General features: G+C 40.2%; 1 protein-coding gene and 1 long non-coding RNA gene across 3 annotated transcripts in view; one reads left to right on the top strand and one right to left on the bottom strand.

Moving 5' to 3' along the window:
* Positions 1 to 16,826, top strand: LOC138353107 (uncharacterized). Of its 2 annotated transcripts, XR_011223050.1 has the most exons (6): positions 1 to 1,976; positions 2,431 to 2,514; positions 3,366 to 3,463; positions 9,215 to 9,288; positions 12,452 to 12,671; positions 13,815 to 16,826. It is a non-coding gene; the product is annotated as an uncharacterized lncRNA (long non-coding RNA). The 2 variants fall into 2 exon arrangements; XR_011223049.1 differs by lacking the exons at positions 1 to 1,976; positions 2,431 to 2,514; positions 3,366 to 3,463 and having other exon boundaries at positions 3,471 to 9,288.
* Positions 16,599 to 22,236, bottom strand: part of LOC123770927 (transcription factor A, mitochondrial) — a 24,054-nt gene continuing 18,416 nt past the window's right edge. The window contains exons 6-7 of the mRNA XM_069305831.1: positions 21,147 to 21,316; positions 16,599 to 20,984 (exon numbers count right to left, since the gene is read on the bottom strand). Of these exons, the coding sequence (XP_069161932.1) occupies positions 21,181 to 21,316 (136 nt within the window). The 3' untranslated portion in view covers positions 16,599 to 20,984; positions 21,147 to 21,180. The remainder of the gene's footprint in view (positions 20,985 to 21,146; positions 21,317 to 22,236) is intronic.

The raw sequence follows: 22,236 nt of genomic DNA on the forward strand, positions 1-22,236 counted from the left end.
ACTTAATATTTTTTGGGGGGTGGGGGGGGTGGAATTCAATTTACGTTATTTCTTATTGGAAAATGCGTTTCGGTTTTTGTATTTTTGGTTTTCGAACCGTCTCTGGGAATGGATTAAATAAAAAAAAGGGAGGTACCATTCTAGTTGAGCCTTGGAAAAGCCACTGAGCATATTTGAAACCAATTTTATTTTTTTTCCAGTTGCAGAGGTTTTTGTTCAGTAAATATGGGCCCTTTTTCCTTTGGAAAGGAGATTTTCAGGGAACGGTATGGGAGATACAGTACGTTAACTGTTAATGTGGCTCCAATCACGTTTTTAATGATTTTCGTAGATCGACATAGATGTCTGAGGTGGGGCCTTGGGAAAGATATTTAGCACATTTAAAACCAAATTCTATGGTTTATTTTCATTATGCGATTTCCAGGTTTTCATTTACAAATATGGGCCCGTTTTCCTCTGAAAATGGTTTTGAGGCAAGGGTATGTTTGAAATATACTAAAGTGGTTAATTCCCTTTGCAGATCAGTTCTCTTGGTAGCTGTCCTTCATATGTCAGGTACAAATTAATGTTTCGCTCAGTGAATTCAAACCATAGGGTGTGGGAAATATTAGGGTATGAGTGATAACTTTGTTAATGTGGTTCCAATCACCATTTTTAATGATTTTCATAAATGAACGTAGTATTAGAAGAAAGAGTTGGGCATTGAGAAAGCCACTGAGCACATTTAAAACCAAATTGTATGGCTTATTTTTATTTTAAGATTTTCCAGTTTTTGTTCACAGATATGGGTGTCACGGAGGCATCTCCGATTGCAACGAATTGAGATTGGTCTCATATACCAGCCCGTCCTCATAAACAAAGGCCAAAGTCCATTTCATGCACCTGCCAAACTCAGTGTTTATGAATGAAAAACTTTACACACGACTAACAACTGATGACGTCTGAACACTTCCGAAACAAGTGCTTTGATGACGAATTTTGTTCGAACCACAACTACATGAAATGCTTCACCCACGTACTACAAAAATAAATAATTGTCAACAAAACATAAACACTTAACCTAACCTAACCAATGCCTAAATATGCACAATATGCTAATATATAATAATATTAATTTATATTTGAGAAAATTCCTATTTTGAATGAACACGTTAAAATTGATGAATGTGTCTATCGGGTCGACTGCTGGATGGAATGGATTTGGTCTGAGGACAGGTTGCATATACAGTGGTTCAATGAACTGAGGTTGCACTGAATAAATAAGCATGTAGGCCACTCCAAGCACAGCCTTTCAGATCAAGTTATAAGACAATCCTCCCTGAAGCTGGTGTTCATGAGTAGAAAAATTTGTAACCCATTATAGGTTACCAACCTATAATGGTTATAGGTTATAACCCACCCGGGCCACGGGGACGCTAACCCTCGGAAGCACTCAAGGTAACCTCAAGGTAGGTAAAGTGCAAGTACTCTCTATAGGTATGAGAGATGTCCCCCACACAGAACCCCAACCAAACTATGAACAGACAGGCTATCAACCAGGTAAACCCTGTAATTGAAGGAAATTGAAACCCAAGGCCCTTCATACAAGTCAAGAGAGAGAGAGAATCTGGAAGACTAGGCATTTAGCCTCTGTCAGATCTGCTGGTACTGCCTCTGCCAGTTCAGCAACAGACTGAGCCAGGAACCTAATCCCAGCAAAGCAACAGCCATCCCCAAAGTCACAATAGTAGCGCTGCTTATCTAGTAGACAGCAAAGGCAGCCATATGCGGCAGGGGAAAGCAGTGATAGATGTACAGTGCAATAAAAACTATGTGAGCTACAGGGATAGAATTTTCTACCTTTACCAGTGGGGTGCCTGATGGATGAAAAAATGATGAGGATGGCCAATGTTGATGAGGAAGGGTGGCACCAATGGGCCTGCAAATTGAATCAACACAGGAGGAGATGCCAGTCGAATCGATATTCACTGAACTGGGTAAGTAAGAGCATAAGAATGAAGGTAACTGTAGAAGGTCTATTGGCCCATATGAAGCAGCTCCTATTTATATGCACCCAATCTCATTCATATACAGTATATGTCTACATTTGAAACAACATTTGAAACATTGAGAGATCCTACTTCTATTACGTTATTTGGTAATTGGTTCCACAAATCAGCAACCCTGTTACCGAACCAGTATTTACCCTTATCTTTCCTAAATCTAAACATATTCAATTTATACCCATTGTTTTAATGGGTATAAAGGGATTTTTAGGGATGCCAAAGTAGGACCAGCAGAGGAAGCCAACTAATATAGGGCAAAATTCTCAGTCACAGTATTTTCCCTGCAGTATAGATAGTAAGCCTTGTTTGTTCAGGGATGTCAAATTTACTTCAGCCAATCCCTTGTTTTATTCACATATGTTTTTTGTTGGAATTTTTTCCCCAGTTTCTCTGGTTGTTCTGTTATGGTGCTTCTGGCTCTTGCAGTCGGTTGATTATGAATGGGTGTTAAGAGGCCTGGTGCTCAGAGGTAAGATTTAGTGCTGCCAGAAGTAAGTTTGGGAGCTTGATTTTTTTTAGGTCTACAAATGTGAATAACTGTGTAACCATTTAAAGTGTGTACTGTTGTTGGTTGAAGTGTTCATTTAACCATATTTCATGAAAGTTTATAAAGGAAAGTTTTCCTCTTATATGTCTAGTAATGCATATAAACACTAAATATTAAATTAAATTACTATGACGTTTGTCTTCTGTTTATAATAATATAATTAAAATTAAATAATAAGCAGTAATATATCTTGTGGGCTGACTCAGTTCTCTGCTTGGTTACGTCAGCTCCTATCTTGCTACCAGACGATTGAAGACCCGATGTTGTTCTATTATGTCTCGTTATTAATGTGAGGCGACTAAATTTAATACTGTATAGATACATTAATTATTAATTTGATTTCTTAATTAGAATTTAGCAACCACTCTCAAATTATTATTAACCCTCGCACTGACTGAAAGGTCAGAAAGTGGGGGAGGGAGGAAGGGTTTGCCATTATGAATATCAACACAGCCCACGTTGGTGATATACCATGTTGACGTTGACAAAATGCTCGCATTAGTTGCCTAAAGGTCCAATAGCCTCGTTTAGATAACTACACTGGTTTTTCACCTCGCAATTGATAAGCATCCAAACATAACACGTAAGATTTGGTCATTTATTGTGTATGTAAGGTGTATGTCCTGTGGTTACACTACAGGACATCACCATAATCAAAAGGGAGAATACTAATTCTTCAATTTCAAATTGAATTTAACAATTGATGAAACTGGGATTCTTTAATTACATAACCAATTGTGATTTTCCCAATCTAATTATTAAACTGCCGGCAGGAGAGAGAGCATCAACATTACGAGTCGCACAAGAGGCAGCCATATTCCCCACGAAGTCGTTTCTGGTCCATGGACGATGTTAATTGAGGCTTTCTCTGGTCTATGGACGTTCTTAGACAGATAAGAATTTTGTTTACTACTAACTCCAATTCAGACAGTGCAGTAAATCATATCAATTAAGCTGAAATAAACTTGGAGTAACAGAATTAATGCTTTAAATCAAATAAATAATTAATACTGCACCATCTGAATTCAAATTATTAAAAAATAACCCCCCACTGTGGGAACTGTGTATAAAGTAACCTATTTTATACAGTCTTCTAGAAATTAAAATGAAATACAGTAGTTAAGTTATCCACATAATCCCACATGTTGATCTGTCGTACCTAGATGGCTAATTGGTAGTCATTTGGCCCTAGATGTGTCATAGCCTAATGTGCTACAGAACACATCAACTTAATCAAAACTTAATTCAAATAAATTATTGTTGCTAGTTCAGATGGAAGTAACAAACTTAATTAAAATAAATAAAATAATTAAATAAACAGCCTCGCAACAAATAATATCTAGATCACTAAGGAAACGTTGCTGTAATTTGATGACAACATTAATGGAAGCACGTGTTGGCCTCATGATCTCGCCATAATACACATTTCACAGCTAGACCTTTTCGTGAGACCTTATTCACTGATTGTGTTCACCTCTCACAAGAATCTCAAGGTTATGAAACTACTAAATAAATAAGTACAGTGGTACCTCGGAATGCGATTGTCCCTGTATGCGAGGTTTTCGGAAGGCGAGGTGTATTTACTCCAAAAATTTGTCTCAGAAGGCGAGGGTTACTTCGGGAGGCGAGTTTGGACGCGAGTTTGTTGATACGCGTACAGCCGACCTAGCGCGTTCGTCGCCCCTCCGCCCCGCCGCCCCTCAGTTTATTATTGTCTGGCGCTCAGTGACTACCCCCACATCAATTCTTCTCGCGGATTTTCAGTGTTTTGTTGGATTTTTGGTGATTTGTCTATACAATTTGTTATTATATATCTCACCATGGGTCCCAAGAAAGCCAGTGGTAAGGATAAAGGCCAGAAAGCTCCTGTGAGGATGACAATAGAGGAGAAACAAGAGATCATTCGGAAGCATGAGAACGGTACACGTGTTGTTGAACTTTGTAGGCAGTACAACAAAGCCACATCAACAATATGCACTATACTTAAGAAGAAAAATAAGATTATGGGTGCTAAAGTGGCAAAAGGAGTAAGAACATTAACGGCACAAAGACCACAAATACTTGAAGAAGTGGAAAAGTTGTTATTAATTTGGATACACGACAAGGAGTTGAGGGGTGATAGTGTTTCGGAGGCCATTATTTGTGAGAAAGCCAGGGTGTTGCACGAAGACCTTCTAAAGAATACCCCTGCAACGAGTGATGCAGATAAGAAAGAGTTTAAGGCAAGCAGGGGCTGGTTTGAAAAATTTAGAAAGAGAAGTGGTATCCATAGTGTTACAAGGCATGGGGTTATGTGATGTGATTATGGAAGGGGACTCCCCTTCCAAACAGTAACTCCTCTCCTCCTCCCCCCTCCTCACCATCTTCCATACGCCTACAGCACTCGACAGTAAGGTAAGTAATAACTGGAACACAGTTTTGTAGGTTTATTTAGATGAATTAGGTAAATTAGGTATAAAAATTTAGTTTGATGTGGGGTTTTTGGGGTAGTCAGGAACGGATTAATTCATTTCCCTTTATTTCTTATGGGGAAATTAACTTCGGAATGCGAGTTTTCGGAAGGCGAGGCGTCTCCAGGAACGGATTAAACTCTTATTCTGAGGTATGCCTGTACCATCAAATATTACCAACATATAATGAGAGGCTAAATATGACTTTAAATTTACTTATCTGTCTTTCCAAGTTTAGGGAATTGTTTAATCTCTAAAATAAAATAAAAATTAAATAAATATAAAAAATGAACGTGAGCTATCCTAGTCTGCACCATCATTATAATCATTACAGTAGTTAGTGCCCACCTGTGAGGGCAGGATTACAGTACTGTATATATTTACAATCAAGCTAGCCTTGTACTAAATGCTGTACAATCTAGCCATTTATTATTAATATATTGTGCAGACATAAGAAGGGTGGGACTAATTAGCACAAGTTGGGCTGAATACTAGACAGTATTCAGGAGGCCTGGTCGACGACCGGGCCGCGGGGACGCTAAACCCCGGAAGCACCTCAAGGTAACCTCAAGGTAAGGTGTTTATTATTTATATTTGTGGTAAATAATACTTACCTTTAATTCACTATGATTAGTGTTACAATACACCTGCGTAACACACTGAGAGGGTAAGATGTACAGCTGCACCATAATACCCAGGGTGATGCTGAAGAGCAGACCTGATTCATAGTATCCATAACCACAACCATAACCCACAACAGTTGTATTGGATCATCACTCAAATTAACACACAGTATAGATATACTTAAGTGTGAATTGACCTTAGTTATGACAGACAAGATGTCTACCACCAGTACCTTGTACTAGTGAATCGCAAGAGTTATGTGAGCAGCTAGCTCAATCTTCCACTGTGACTCCTAAACTACTTGAAAGCCACATAAAGGGTGGCACAACAAAAACTACAGAATGTTGCTGAAGCAGCAGATAAACACACACTCGGTATCATTAAAGAAAAAATAAATGCAGACAGACTAGCCTGCGGGCTGCTCCAAGCAACAGCCTGTTGGACCAAGCCTTTAAATCGACCCTGACTCCAGGCCGGGCTTGGGGAGAAGAACAACTCCCAGAACCCCATCCAGGTTGATAATGTCCTTGCAGAAATGGCAATTATGAGGAAAAATCCAAGATTGTCTGGCAAATTAATCCAAATACAGTGGCACCTCGACTTATGATTGCCCCGACTTACGATAATTTCAAGTTACGATATAAATTTGATCGAAAAATGCGACTCGACTTATGATAGTGTCGTCGACTAACGATATCTGTTGATACACGTTTGGGTCGACCAAGTGCGTGGTTCCCAGTCACGCGGGCCGACCTCCCTCAGTTTACTAGAGCTGCCTGCTTAGTGATGATCACGCCTATAAGGAATTCCGTTTTTGTGGTGATCTTTTGCTTTTTGAACATAAAACTGATTATTATATATCACATCATGGGTTCCAAGAAAGTCAGTGGTAAGGTTCAACCTATAAAAACCCATGTAAGGATGACCATAGAGCAAAAACAAGAGATCATTAAAAAATATGAAGATGGTGTGAGGGTTGTTGAACTAGCTAGGCAGTACAACAAATCTGTCAATGATATCCACCATACTGGCTAAGAAAAAGGACATTGAGTGCCAAAGTGGCAAAAGGCATATCAATAATAATGAAACATAGAACACAAACACTTGAGGATGTTGAACAGTTGTTAATAATTTGGATACACAACAGAGAGCTAGCAGGTAATAGCATTTCAGAAGACATCATTTGTGAAAAGGCAAGAAAATTGCATGACGATCTTATAAAGAAAACCCCTGGAACAAGTGATGCAGAAGCGAAAGAGTTTAAGGTGAGCAGGGGATGGTTGAGAAATTTAGAAAAAGAAGTGGCATTCATAGTGTTGAGGCATGGGGAAGGTGCCAACTCAGACAAACCAGCAGCTGAAAGATTTATTGGTGAATTTAAAGATTTTGTGCAGAGTGAGGCATACCTACCACAACAAGTGTTTGTGACGAGACAGGGCTATTCTGGAAAATTGCCGAAGAAAACATACATTACCAAAGAGAAGTCATTGCCCGGACACAAGCCTATGAAAGATCGGTTTACTCTTGTGATGTGTGGTAATGCGAGTGGCGATTTGTAAATTAGACCCTTGTTTGTGTATCATTCCAAAAATTCAAGGGTTTTCAAAAAAATATAATGTGCAGAAAAACAAAATGTGTGTGATGTGGAAGGCTAATGCTAAGGCATGGGTGACTAGGCAATTTTTTACCGAGTGGGTGAATGAGGTGGTGTTCCCTGCCATCAAAAAATATCTGCAGGAGAACAGTTTGCCACTCAAGGTCCTGCTTCTCCTCGACAATGCTCCTGCTCATCCTCCATGCTTGGAGGATTCATTGATGGAGGAATTTAGTTTTGTTACAGTAAAGTTCCTTCCTTCCAACACCACTCCTCTACTTCAGCCTATGGACCAGAAAATCATTGCCAATTTTAAGAAACTTTATGAAAGGGTACTTTTTCGGAGATGTGTCGAAGTGACGGATGCCACACAACTCCCCCCTCAAAGAATTCTGGAAAAACATTTTAACATTTGTAGTGCTTTAAAACTCATAGACAAAGCCTGGCAAGAAGTGACTGTAAGAACCATGATCTTTGGCTGGAGAAAATTGTGACCTGAATGTGTTGCAGAACAAGACTTTGAGGGGTTTGAGCCTGAACCTGAAGTGCCTCATGTTGAGGAAATTGTTTCTCTGGGCCAGCAATTGGGCTTGGAGTTGGATGGTGCTGATATTGAGGAGTTGGTGGAGGAACACAGCGAAGAACTGACCACCGAAGAATTCCTAGCCCTTCAAAAGGAGCAGCAACAAGAGGTAGCCGAGGAAATTTCTTCAGGGGAGAAGGAGGCAGTACAGAATGTCCCTTCCTCAAAAATTAAGAAAATGTGTGCAGCATGGGAAGAACTGCAAACTTTTGCTGAAATGACTCGCCCAAATCAAGCTGCAGTAGGCCGTTGCCTTAACCTTTTCAATGACACTCTGATTGATGCATGACTACAGACATGTTAAAATGAAGGGAAAAAACAAGTGTGTCTAGACAAATTTTTAGTGAGACAAACAAGCAGTGAACCACAACTAGGTCCTAGTGGTATGCAGGCAAAATGTAATAGTGAGAGTACCCCCAGAGAAAACATCACTGCCCGATGTGATAATGGAAGGGGACTCCCCTTCCAAACAATAACACCTCTCCTCCTCCTTCCTCATCACCATCTTCCATACGCTATCAAGAGTCTTCCATAAAGGTAAGATAAACATATGTACTGTATTGTCTAGAAAATGGACTTGAGAATGGTTCAGGACGGACCGAAACGTCGTCGTCCCTTCACCTTCTAGTGTGTGGTCTGGTCAACTTACTGTATTGTAGTTAGAGAAAAAAAATTGTATTCAGTATAAAATGTATTTGTAAGTTAATATTTTGGAGGGTGGGGAACAGATTAATTCAATTCCCCTTATTTCTTATGGGAAAAATCACTTCGGCTTATGATACGTCTCTGGGAGCAGATTACCATCGTAAATCGAGGCACCACTTTACTAGAACTACCTAGACCTGGATTGTACCTGGATAAGGTTCTGGAAGTTGGAGAACTCCCCAAGCCCGGCCGAAGGTCAGACTAGACTTGAGAGCTTGGTCCAACAGGCTGTTGCTTGGAATGGCCCACAGGCTCACATATCCATTACAGCTCAGTTGATTAGGCACTTCTTGCAGAAAACTGTCCCGTTTTTGAAGATTTCCACTTTTGTTCCGGCAATATTTCTTATACTCGTTGAGGGAATATTGAACAACTATGGACCTCTGATGTTCATACATTGTTCTCCGATTGTGCCTATGGCACCTCTGCTCTTCACTGGCTCTATTCTGTATTTCCTTCTATATTTATCACTTCAGTATGTTGTTATTTTATTGTGAAAATTTGGGACCTGACCCTTCAGTATTTTCCATTTACTGTATATATGATTAGGCACAGCTCATGTCTCCTTTCTTGAGAGTACATTTTCAGAGCTTTGAGAAGATCCCAATAGTTTAGGTGCTTTATCATTGTGTGTGCCATATGTTATTTATATTCCCTTTATTTCAGGAATCTGTCCCGTTCTGAAGGGAGAAGCGAGTATGGAGCAATACTCACGAGGGACAACACACGCGATTTGAACAGTAAGAGCATTGTCATGGAATCCCTGAATTGAAGGTTCTCATAATCCATCCTATCATTTTTCTAGCTGACAATATATTTGTTTGGTTATGGTTATGGTCCTTAAACATTAAGGACAAACATTAGGTCATCAGACATCATTCCCAGATCCTTTACATGTTGCTTTCCCACTATGAGCAGATTTGATTGTGCTCTGTATTCTGTATTTTGCTTAGTGTCTTCATTTTTGTTATATAAGTAACAGGAACTTATTACTCTTAAACATGTTATTTTCTGCTGCCCAATCTTTATTAATTAAAGATTTTACTTTATTGTTATCAGCTTGTAGTTTTTTAGTGTTTTTAACAAGTAATTTTCATGCTGATTTTCGTGTCGGCTGCAAAGAATATCATGAGGCTGCGGCTCATTTTTTTTCCATATCCGTTATGAGAATAAGGAAAAACAGTGGTAAAAGGACCATGCCCTGAGACACACAACCTTTCACTGTGCTTGCACTTTATTTGATTTGATTGACTGTTATTCTTTGTGTTCTGTTTGACAGAAAATTTAATATTCATTGCCTTACTTTACCTGGGAGGGACTGGTCCCGCCTTACTTTACCAGGGAGCCGGTCGGCCGAGTGGACAGCACACTGGACTTGTGATTCTGTGGTCCCGGGTTCGATCCCGGGTGCCGGCGAGAAACAATGGGCAGAGTTTCTTTCACCCTATGCCCCTGTTACCTAGCAGTAAAATAGGTACCTGGGTGTTAGTCAGCTGTCACGGGCTGCTTCCTGGGGGTGGAGGCCTGGTCGAGGACTGGGCCGCGGGGACACTAAAAAAAAAAGCCCCGAAATCATCTCAAGATAACCTCAAGATCTCAAGATAACCTGTTATTCCTTTTGACCTCATTTTATGGGCTATCACTCCATGGTCACATTTATCAAATGCCTTTGCAAGGTAGGTGTATGCCACATCTGCATTGTGTTTATTAATTAACTAATTAACACCTCTACAAATCAAAGTGCTTTGACAACAACAACCAGAGCTGCTTCACCTGCTAACTGTCCATCAGAAGCTAAGCTACCTGTCATTGATTTACCAACTTTTCAATGTAGGGATTATGAGAACTTTGACAGTTTTTGGAACTCTTGATTCCTTGGTGAATTCTTTGAGTTCCATCTCCAAAATAACTAAATTAACTTGCTTGTGAAGTGTATTAAAAAGTGAAGCCAAGGCAGTAGTCAATAATTTATCTCTTATTATAATAATTATATATTATATATAATCTATAAATTTCTCACAGAAGATAACTGTGATACTGCTGAACAACTACTGGACTTGAAACTAATTATTGTAATAAAGAGATTGCAATTACAAATCTCTGTTACCAATTAAGGATTTGCCTACTGCAGGTAAAACTGCTGAAGCCTTACAAAGTTTCAGATTGAAAGTGGAGTCTCTAGTTAAAGAACTAACTGCTAAGGCTAATGTGCCTAATGTAGAGTGAATTCTCAAACTTGAAGTGCAGAGGAAATTACACAAAGAAACATTAGAATGTGTGTGTTCTCATTACAGAACATCTATTCTCTCCCTCAACAAAATCTTTGAGGGTTTAGATTATATTATCAGAAAAGTCTTCAGCTGACAAATCCAAAACGGACAAGTACCTGCTTGAAAAATATTGAAGTCTAAACAACCTAAGCCACAACTTAAGTGGATGCAAGGCAGCGTGAGAACGTACAGTTTCCCTAGTGAATCCTGTTATTATTATAGACCTGCCAAAGGAAGATCCTGCATCATCTACAACAGGGTTTAAATATTGTTCCACAATGATGACCATCCAATATACCAATGCCTTTAAATACCCAGACTGTGCTAGTAAGATTGATAATTTGCTGCAAAGGTGTACGAAATTTTCGAGGGCTCTTGCTGTGAGACACAACTAGATGTGTCTTAAATGTGGCAATGGGCGACATCATACGCCCATTGGGAGGAGCCAGTCGGCCGAGCGGACAGCACGCTGGACTTGTGATCCTGTGGTCCTGGGTTTGATCCCGAGCGCCAGCGAGAAACAATGGGCAGATCTTCTTTCACCCTATGCCCCTGTTACCTAGCAGTAAAATAGGTAGCTGGGTGTTAGTCAGCTGTCACAGGCTGCTTCCTGGGGGGTGGAGGCCTGGTCAAGGACCGGGCCGCGGGGACACTAAAGCTCCGAAATCAACTCAAGATAACCTCAAGATGCTGGCCCAAACTAACACTGCTGCAACCCTACCAACAACCATACTAGCTGAACCATGGAAGAAAGAAACTCCTACTCAGAGAGTTGTTTGATAAGAGTTCACAAAAACATTTGTCACCCAATGGGTGGCAGTTACTGAAATACACCCAATGGTGGATTTTAGCTTGTGTATACATATTAAAACCAGTTATGCAGGCACCCTGAATATATTAGGGTTTCTAACTAATAGTGGACCTAGATACTATGACGTGGTTAAACCATGTATATGGGTAAGTACATTAAAGCTGTATTTGCTATAATCTTGCAAACAATCCCATCTGACCTACATGTGCCTGGTCTAAGGACCACGACAAAACACTTAAAACAATCGACAGGGAGTCAAACTTGTTGACCCATAAATTAATTCTGATCATATCCAAGATTTAGGGGTGTTGATACGGTCAGATTATAATCACAAATTCATCTCAGGCAAACATAAACTGCACAGGATGACTGTTCTGAACTTGGCAGGGAGTTTGTTACTGACTGGATCCGTACTAAGGTTAAACCAGTTAGATCCTGCAGAGTATACAAGCAGAGACTGTCATAGTTGCCAGGTTGGGTCTGGAACACACACTCCTCAAAATTACCCAAAGGGAAGAGGAGGGACTGGAACTAGTACTGTACATAAGCTCTGGGATCTAAACACTCTTGGTATCACCCCAGAATAAATCAGTCCAGATGATAAAAACCACCTACCAAAATTATCTAAGACTCGGTGGTGTATAAAGGTGGCCAATACTGGGTCAGATTACTGTGTCAGAGGAGTTCCATATTACTTTTATTGATTTTTCAAGATAACAGACATTTACTTGTTAATTTGTAGGAGCTTGAGAAGGAAAACATGTAACATATAATGGTCCAAAGATAATAAATATATTCATATTTAATGAACAAATCCACCAGGGCCGTGATGAGGATTCGAACCTACATGTAATGAAGTAATGGCGAAGAGGTGGAACAGCTTGTTGACAGAGGTCGGGTGCATGGGGAAATTGTGTAAAACCCTGGTTTGCGTCTCGGAGAGACTGCAGGATCCGTGTGAGGGCAGATGAACTCCCGGTTGCAATTCTTTTAACCATGTCGTGGCACAGTCGATTAAGGCGCTTCTGGGATCCTCTCGGACGTAAGTTCAAACCCTCTTCACGGCCCTTCTGGATTTGTTCATTTGATTTCTGTATTCATATTTAAATTTTAAAAGACCAAATGTTATTTTGTTATTTTAAAGTAATGATTTAAACCTTTATTGTAATGCATTATTTATGTGTGAATGACAAAGTGGAAAGTTACACAAAACCTTACAATTTACATTTTTCCAGTTAGAGCAGCTGTTTTTGGTTAAGAAAATATGTATAAAATTTGTTTGTACTATTATATTGCAGTATATTAGGCATATTTATTTGTTCTAGCAGGTTATGATATGTATATATTATTTACTGTATGGGGTTTTCTTACTTGAATTATCTTTAAAAATGACTAATTATTTAAATCTGTTCTTATTTGAATATAAAGTTTCAAAAGAGGTTGTTCTAATTTCTTTAGCAAATATACAGTAGAGAGGTCTAGTCTGATGACATACAGTATATCAGTTAAAATCAGCATGGATAGATTATATTAGAATTGTTAAAAGGAATAAACTACTGTAATAATGTCTGCAGGTAAATTATATTGAAATAAAAAAAGAAAAAGGTTTACTGTTAATTCTCAAATGAAGTTTCTTCCTAGGTTCATAGAAGATTTGTTTACTATCAACAGTTTGTAATTAGGAGTGTACTAAACATCCCAATAGATGCAAATTTTATAGAAAGTGATCATAGGAACTTGGAACATGATAAGTTACATGAAATAGTATAATTTTAAAATTAATATATGCACTGCTGAAAGTACAGTACTGGAAAGTCAATACCCTTAAATTTTAGTTTGAATGAAATCTTAAATTAGTTTGAATTTAATTTAAATTAGTTAAATTTAGTTTGAAATCTTAAATTAAAGTTTGAATGAGGAATAAAAGTAAAGCAAAGAATCAATGGGGCTCTAACAATTTTGGCCAACATTCCTAGTGTATAAACTAGTCACTGGTAGAACTTCAAGTATTTTCCTCATAACATTAGACAAAGATAAGACCATCAGAATATCCCACAAAAACTTGTAGTTACTCTTTATATAATGAACTACTGTAACCTCCATACCTTACTATCAATAGGTATGGTAGGGGATAGTTCTCCGTGTTTTGTTGTGTATAAAAACTTTTTTCTTTTTTTTTTTCCAGAAGGAAGCATTGCAGAAACAGCTGGTGACTGTTGATTCATCATTACCCATGAAGTGTTATAAGAAGTCAGTCGGCAATAGCAAGATCATAGTCAAATTTTTCTTGGCGGAAATTGTGTTCAGTGTGTGATAGATACCAAATCTTAAGTGAACAATACTTAAAAATAAAGCTTGTATTAGGATCCACATCTTGCTACTAATAAAGGTAGTACACTTGGTACATTTAATGAAATAATAAGAGGCATCGTCATCTAAAATCCAAGTCAACGGTTTCACTTTGTGTACATGTAAACAGACGTGTTTCTTTTACCCTGTAATAATGGTTTCATTGCTTAGTGACTTTGGATAATTACTTTCTTTACCTCGTAATGTTCAATATTGAAAGTTCTGCGGTAGTTACTTATATGACTACAATGTGTTATGTTACACACCAGCAATTATAATTCAATTCTGGGGTGCATCTGTAATCTTTCGTGGAGGGCTCCTATGGTGGCTCATTAGAAAGCTCTCCCAGTTTAATCTACACTAGGCCCTTGCAAGTTATTGTAAGCCTGCCAGAGGCCAATCACCCTGTACCTCTAAAGAGATACAAGCAACAGGGGTTTCTTGATTGCCCTATCAAGACAACAGAAAAGTGGGAGAACCTAAACATAGAATCTATAAAGTAAACACAGCATAGAAAATGAGGCCACGATGCCACAAAACAGACTATCATGAAACGGTTCACTTATTAGTTGTAGGGTCTCGTAGCCTGGTGGAAGGGTCTCGTAGCCTGGTGGATAGCGCGCAGGACTCGTAATTCTGTGGCGCGGGTTCGATTCCCGCACGAGGCAGACACAAATGGGCAAAGTTTCTTTCACCCTGAATGCCCCTGTTACCTAGCAGTAAATAGGTACCTGGGTGTTAGTCAGCTGTCACGGGCTGCTTCCTGGGGGTGGAGGCCTGGTCGAGGACCGGGCCGTGGGGACACTAAAGCTCCGAAATCATCTCGAGATAACCTCAAGATAACCTGCACACTACAATGGGACTACTTGTCATCCTCCTCAATCGTCTAGCCTTGAACTTGTCATTTAGCCAGGAAGACAAGAAAACCAAAGTCTACCTTCTCTACCTACCTACGCGAAGGGAGGGTCCCAAGGACCCATCAAAGAGGCTTTTCATAACATTGCCGATTTTTTGCCCTACCCAATTCGGGAAAATTATAGGATGTACAAAAAACTACCCGAGTCGGCGCCCGACAGCTGGGTGGACAGCACTTCGGATTCATAGTCCTGGGGTTCCGGGTTCGATCCCCAGTGGAGGTGGAGACAAATGGGCAAAATGTTTTCCACCCTGATGACCCTGTTACCTAGCAGTAAATAGGTACCTGGGAGTTAGACTGCTGGTACCGGCTGCTTCCTGGGGGTGGAGGCCTGTTCGAGGACCAGGCCACGGGGTCACTAAGCCCCGAAATCATCTAGATTATCTTGAGATGATTTCGGGGCTTTAGTGTCCCCGCAGCCCGGTCCTCGACCAGGCCTCCACCCCTAGGAAGCAGCCCATGACAGCTGACTAACACCCAGGTACCTATTTTACTGCTAGGTTACAGGGGCATAGGGTGAAAGAAACTCTGCCCATTGTTTCTCCCCGGCGCCTGGGATCGAACCCAGGACCACAGGATCACAAGTCCAGCGTGCTGTCCGCTCGGCCGACCGGCTTCCTTTTTTTTTTTTTTTTTTTTTTTGAATAGGTGGCAATGCATGGCTGGGTAGGCATTAAACTTGGAGTTACATTTCGGGCGTGTGTGTGCACAAGTCTCTTTTTGCGACCCTTGCATTGTTGCCCATGAATCTTCCCATGGTGATAATAAATAGGTACATGAACAAATTTGTATTAATAAATTCCCACAAATGTAGAAGACTAGTGTTTACAAGGATGCATAGAAAAATACCTATTTGAATAGGTTGGACCTATTTGAATAGGTTGGACCTATTTGAATAGGTCGGACCTATTTGAATAGGTCGGACCTATTTGAATAGGTATACTGTATTCAAATTTGCAATAATAAAGTCCAACAAATGTGGAACACTAATAATAGAAAAAGTACCTATTTGAATAGGTAGAAAGTACCTATTTGAATAGGTCGGACCTATTTGAATAGGTCGGACCTATTTGAATAGGTAAAATAGGTATATATTCGAATTTGCAATAATAAGTCCAACAACTGTGTAAAATTTATTTGTATAAGGATAGAAAAGTACCTATTTGAATGGGTAGAAAGTACCTATTTGAATAGGTCGGACCTATTTGAATAGGTTGGACCTATTTGAATAGGTTGGACCTATTTGAATAGGTATATGTTCGAATTTGCAATAATAAAGTCCAACAAATGTGGAACAGTAATATTCATAACAAAAAGTACCTATTTGAATAGGTAGAAAGTACCTATTTGAATAGGTCGGACCTATTTGAATAGGTAAAATAGGTATGTTCGAATTTGCAATAACAAGTCCAACAACTGTGTAAAATTTATTTGTATAAGGATAGAAAAGTACCTATTTGAATAGGTCGGACCTATTTGAATAGGTTGGACCTATTTGAATAGGTTGGACCTATTTGAATAGGTTGGACCTATTTGAATAGGTATATGTTCGAATTTGCAATAATAAAGTCCAACAAATGTGGAACAGTAATATTCATAACAAAAAGTACCTATTTGAATAGGTAGAAAGTACCTATTTGAATAGGTCGGACCTATTTGAATAGGTAAAATAGGTATGTTCGAATTTGCAATAACAAGTCAAACAACTGTGTAAAATTTATTTGTATAAGGATAGAAAAGTACCTATTTGAATAGGTAAAGGTACAAATTTGTAGCAATAGATTCCTACAGTTGGAGACAGTAACTAGTTTACATAAGAATATGTAGAAAAGTACCTAACTGAATAGGTAGAAAGTACCTATATAAACCTATATTAATAGGTAGAATAGGTACATGTAAAATTTTGTAATAATAAATTTCAACAGATGGAGACAGTATCTAGTTTTCATAAGGATATGATATGAATTTGAGTATGTAGAAAGGTTCCTACATATTTGAATAGGTAGAAAAATACCTATCTGAATATGCAGAAAAGGCACATGTAGAAGACAGTAACTTGTTTTAATAAGGATAGGTAGAAAAGTACTGTACCTACTCATGAAAAGGACCTACAGTATTTGAATAGGCAAGTAATCATCAAAAGAAGGTACAGTACCAACCGGGTATCAACGACCGGGCCGTGGGGATGCTAAGCCCCGGAAGCACCTCAAGGTAAGGTACCAAACTGGGAAGGCTATGTAGCACCATCAAATGTGCGAAATAATCATAGGGCACTAAATATCACCAAGGATGCCAATACGAGAGCAGAAACGAACAAGGTGATCAAAAGTATCCGATTCACCAAGAATTCTATCGAGGGACAAGTGACCGCGATGGGAGGTCGTAAAGCAAGACACATGCTTGTCCTGGAAGTCAGGACATTAACAAGGATATGCACGACAGTAAGAGGGACAATGCAATTTGGACAATAAGGAGCTGGGCGGTGCTCCATTAAGTGACCGCAAGTTAAGCGAGTATGGCCAAGACGCAACCGCGTTAGTCGTTTCCCACCGCTGGTTCTGGTGGTAGGAGGAAGGCCATGGGGGCACACAACGCTTAAGAGTACGCAGTTTGTTACGAACAGAAGATCAACAACCCTGCCAACGGGCAAGGATGGAGGAATGAATAACCGGATAAGAGTCGGAAAAAGGAATACCTTTACGGGAAACGGGACAAGAGCAAATAGCCTCTCTAGTGGCAGCATCTGCACGCTTATTTAAAGAAATACCAACATGGCTGGGAACCCAGGAAAACTCCATGGATTTAAATTTACTAAGAGATAAGAAACAGCCAAAGTGTTATCTTGACGACTACCGGATGGACAGGATTAAAGGACCCGAGAGCCATAAGGGCACTTCGAGTCAACTACAATCACAAAGGAGGATTGACAACGAGAAAGCAGGAGACAGAGAGCATGGAGAAAAGCATAAAGATTTGAATAGGTAGAAGCATACCTATTTGAATAGTACTAATTTGAGTAAGTAGAAGAGGTGCATGTAGAAGACAGTAACTAGTTTTCATAAGTAGAAAAGTATGTCTGACCAGGTACAAAGGTACCTATCTGAATAGTAAGTAATTATCAAAAGAAGGCCCCAAACCAGGAAGGCTATGTAGCACCATCAAATGTGCAGAATAATCAGAGGGGGGCTAAATATCACCAAGGATGCCAATACGAGAACAAAAACGCATAAGGCGAACGATATCAAAAGTATCCGAGTCACCAAGAATTCTATTGAGGGACAGGTGACCACAAAGGGCGGTCGGAAAGCAAGACACGCTCGTCCTGGAAGTCTGGACATTCAAGAAGGATATGCACGACCATAAGAGGGACAGTGCAATTAGGACAATAAGGAGCAGGGTGGCGCGCCATCAAGTGACCATGGGTTAAGCGAGTATGGCCAATATGCAACCTCACCAGAGCCGTTTCCTATCGCCTGTTACGGTGGATCTGAATAGTAGAAAAGTACCTATCTGAATAAGCAGAAAGTTACCTTTCTGTATAGGTAATAAGCTGCCTATTTGAATAGGTAGTAATGTACCCCTGCTTGATGGGATTCTGGGAGTTATACTCCCCAAACCCAGCCCAAGGCCTGAAGGGTTCCGAGAGTTATTCTACTCCCCAAGCCCAGCCCAAGGCCTGAGGGGTTCCGAGAGTTATTCTACTCCCCAAGCCCAGCTCAAAGCCAAGCTTGACTTGCAAGAGCTTGGTCCAACAGGCTGTTGCTTGGAGCGACCCACAGGTCCACATTTCCACCACAGCTTGATTGGTCCATCGCTTCTTGAAAAAAACTATCTAGTTTTCTCTTGAAGATGTCTACGAAGTTCACATGTTTACAGATGTCCTACCCATTTGAATAGATAGGAAAGCACATATTCAAAAATGGTCTATAATGCCGGAACATGTTGCAGAGAACCAGGCACAGTACCTGGCACTGTTGTGGATTGCATGCAATTGTTCCAGGGTCCTTAGAAAGGCTCCAGTGCCTATGTAAGTAATTATCAATAGAAGGCACCAAACCGGCAAGGCTACGTAGCACCCAGTCCCTATGTAATGGATCTCCTCCCCCCACTCCACAATAAGGAAAACAATCTTTCTCACACACACCACTGCTATCACTGGCACTCCAATACCAGTACCACTTTGAGAGTCATTCGGATAGGCCTCACCCCTTCTTACCTGTAGAGAAACATACAGCAGTCCACCTGCAGTCATGTACCATGTCTCAATATTGGTGGCGTAGCATTCCTCTCTGATATGGTGCTCACATGACCTCTCCTCTACTGGTTTCTTCCCTTCTTCAACTCAACTTCAACTCAAGTTGAAGTACTTCAACTTACAAGTTGAGTACAAGTACTCAACTTCTCAAGAAACAATCTGGGAGTTTTATTACGCTTTTGCTATATAACTCCAGACTCACGGAAGTAAGATAAGCTTCTAAGTTGGAAAATAATTTTTAATCGGGAGGGAAAGCACCAAGCCATTACGACTTTATAGCACTTGGAAGGTGGTCAGGATAAGGATTTGGGATGGAACCGGGGAAAGGAATGGTGCCCAGCCACTTGGACAGTCGGAGATTGAACGCCGATCTGCAAGAAGTGAGACCGTCGCTCTACTGTCCAGACCAAGTGAAATGACACGTTCATCATTAAGTTCTCTCAGCTGATGTCCACCAATAACACTCCCCTATGAGGAGTCAGTTCACCGGGTCATATCACCACACAAATATGCTGTACACACGCATTCATATCACCCAGATACTTCACAAATAACATCTTGCTGGGCCCCTTCATTAAGCTGCCCCAATAATTTAACTCTGGTACATCTGGCAACTCTATCACCTCTCTTTGTGGATAGGGCTAGAGACCTAAATTTCACAGTACAGTATGTCTCAAGTGAACACAACATATAGTCTCGTCTTATGCCGTGTCATTCATATGAACTTTCACACATACACTCCCTGTGTAAAGTCCCACTCCACTCCCTTATGGCTCTCGGATCCTTTAATCCTGGATGATCATCCAGAAAGAGGGGCAAGGTATGAACCAGTTCAACCATAAAGGGTCGAGAATGAACCACAAGTCCAGAGTCCTGTTTGAGGACCAATAAGACATGGGAACCCTCAGTAGGGATGAAGTCGCCTCGACCACGCACAAAGCCACCCCACCCCCAGCCAAAAAGAACCTGATGCAGGTGAAGAGAGAAAGCCTGTCTGGAAAGGCCCAAACCCGAGAGGAAGAAACTGACCAACTTCACCGCTCTTTGGAGTTGGATGTTGTAAGTAGCTCTTCTGCTGGTTTCTCGGGGGTTGGTTCTCTGCAAAGTTGATGTTCAGGGAGTGGTTCAACATTCTTGTGAATAGTCTGTCCCGGTTCCTGTCAGGTGCTGCTTGCTTGGTGTCCAAACCCAGTTGTTTTTCTGAGGTTCCACCTTTATGGTAAGGTGGAGGCTCAGTGATGCATTTCGCTGGTTCAACCTTCTCCTTAGCTCTTCGTGTCTAGAAGTTTTTAAGCATCATTTTCATCTTTATGGCAGGCAGGTAGCTTCTTTCATGGTATCCCATGACCCTGGTGGGCACTTTTTTGTTTGCCGAGATCTCTTCCTTGTCCTGCCTCTTGCAGTTCACCCAAACCCCTGGTGAGGTCCCTTGCCTTCTGCCTTCTTCCTATGTAGTTATCTTCAGGGAGCCACAAAGGCCTCCCCCCCCCCCAAAACAAAACAAAAATCCAGCATTAAATGTAATGAACCACAAATTCCTGGGCAAGCCTCAGTGGCGCTCTAATTTCCCTCCTCTCCCTTCCAGGTACTTGAGTGGGTCTTGTTTATGCATCTGCTCCAGAACTGACAGCTGACACCCTGATATGGTGTGCCACTTCCCCACTCCCCCCCAAACGAGCAGGGGAGGCGGGGGGGGGGGGGGTGATCGAGGTCACAGTAGCTTTGAGAGATTTTATCATTTACGTAGTTAGGAGAGTTCATTAGGCAGGTCTCTTGAGTCTCACAAGGGCTGATGTGCCAAATGCCAGGGGCTTGCTGGGGAACCTTCCTATAACCTAGGTAGACAATAAATAATTATATGTTTATGTTCCAATACTTATGTTTTAATATTATTTTGTGTTTAACAAAATATAACTCATTGTAACAGGTTAAATTTAATAAAATACACAAAAACAAATTTGTTAATAAAATCATTTTAATTTTACTATAATTAGTACCTATTATTTAATCCATTGTAATCTGAAGCTGGGCCTAATCCGTGTCTGCTTGTGTAGCTATCAAATTCCCTTTTTCTTTCATAGTGCTATTATTCTGGATAGCAGAGGCTTTCAACTGGACCAACTGTTGATGATTATGTATTAGATCATCTCTGCCAATCATTCTCATTCTGGAAAAATAAAATTATATATAGGAATCAAGCTAAAAAGATATGCATTTGTCTTAATCTGTCAAGACCTGAGATTGATATTGCTTTAGTTGGGGGTAAATGGAAAACAAAAAAATAATATATTGTACAAACAGGTGATCACACCTAAATTACCACAAGACACTAATATTGTTAATGATAAGGCTTAATATAGATCAAGATAATATGGGAGAGATGCTAATACCTTTTGCTGACACCAATACCCAGCACTTTCACAAATACGATAACATCTTTCTTATTTGTCAACAAACAAGACCTCAAAACACACAAAAAGTATTCTTTCTAGTTGTCACCTAAACGAGGCAAATGCAATGTTTACAGCTTTGACCGAAACTAACACAAGAGAATATTACAACAGTGAGATGTGGATACCAGAATTCAATCTCTTCAGATGTGTTAGAAAACACAGGCTACAAGGGTGGGGTCAGCCTGTACATCAAAGACACGCTCATCTACAAGGAGCTGTTAAACACCACAAATGATATGGTGGAAGTGCTGATACTCAAAATAGAAATTCAAAATGTGGCAATTGTCCTTGTATAATAACCAGATGAAATCCTCAGCCATTTAAAGACCAACTTACAAAAATATAATACTGCTTAGAAAACCTCACAAACCCTGGCCCAAATATCATCTTCCTTGGCAACTTGAACTTATGGTAATGGAAACATTTTCCATTTTGCCATTAGTAAAATGGAAAATGTTAGCCAACAAGATAGTGTCAGAAAAGGCAGACAAAGCTGCAAATTTGCAAACATTGTGAGCCCAACGAACATGTCTGGCTGCCTCAAGCTAACCACAAGCAAGTGGCGATGAACAGCAGCTACAAGACAAAGTGTGATGAACCTCTAGCCAGAGAATCCAAGTATCAATTACCAAAG

Source organism: Procambarus clarkii, chromosome 56 (genome assembly GCF_040958095.1).
Source record: "Procambarus clarkii isolate CNS0578487 chromosome 56, FALCON_Pclarkii_2.0, whole genome shotgun sequence".
Taxonomy (NCBI): Eukaryota; Metazoa; Arthropoda; class Malacostraca; order Decapoda; family Cambaridae; genus Procambarus; species Procambarus clarkii.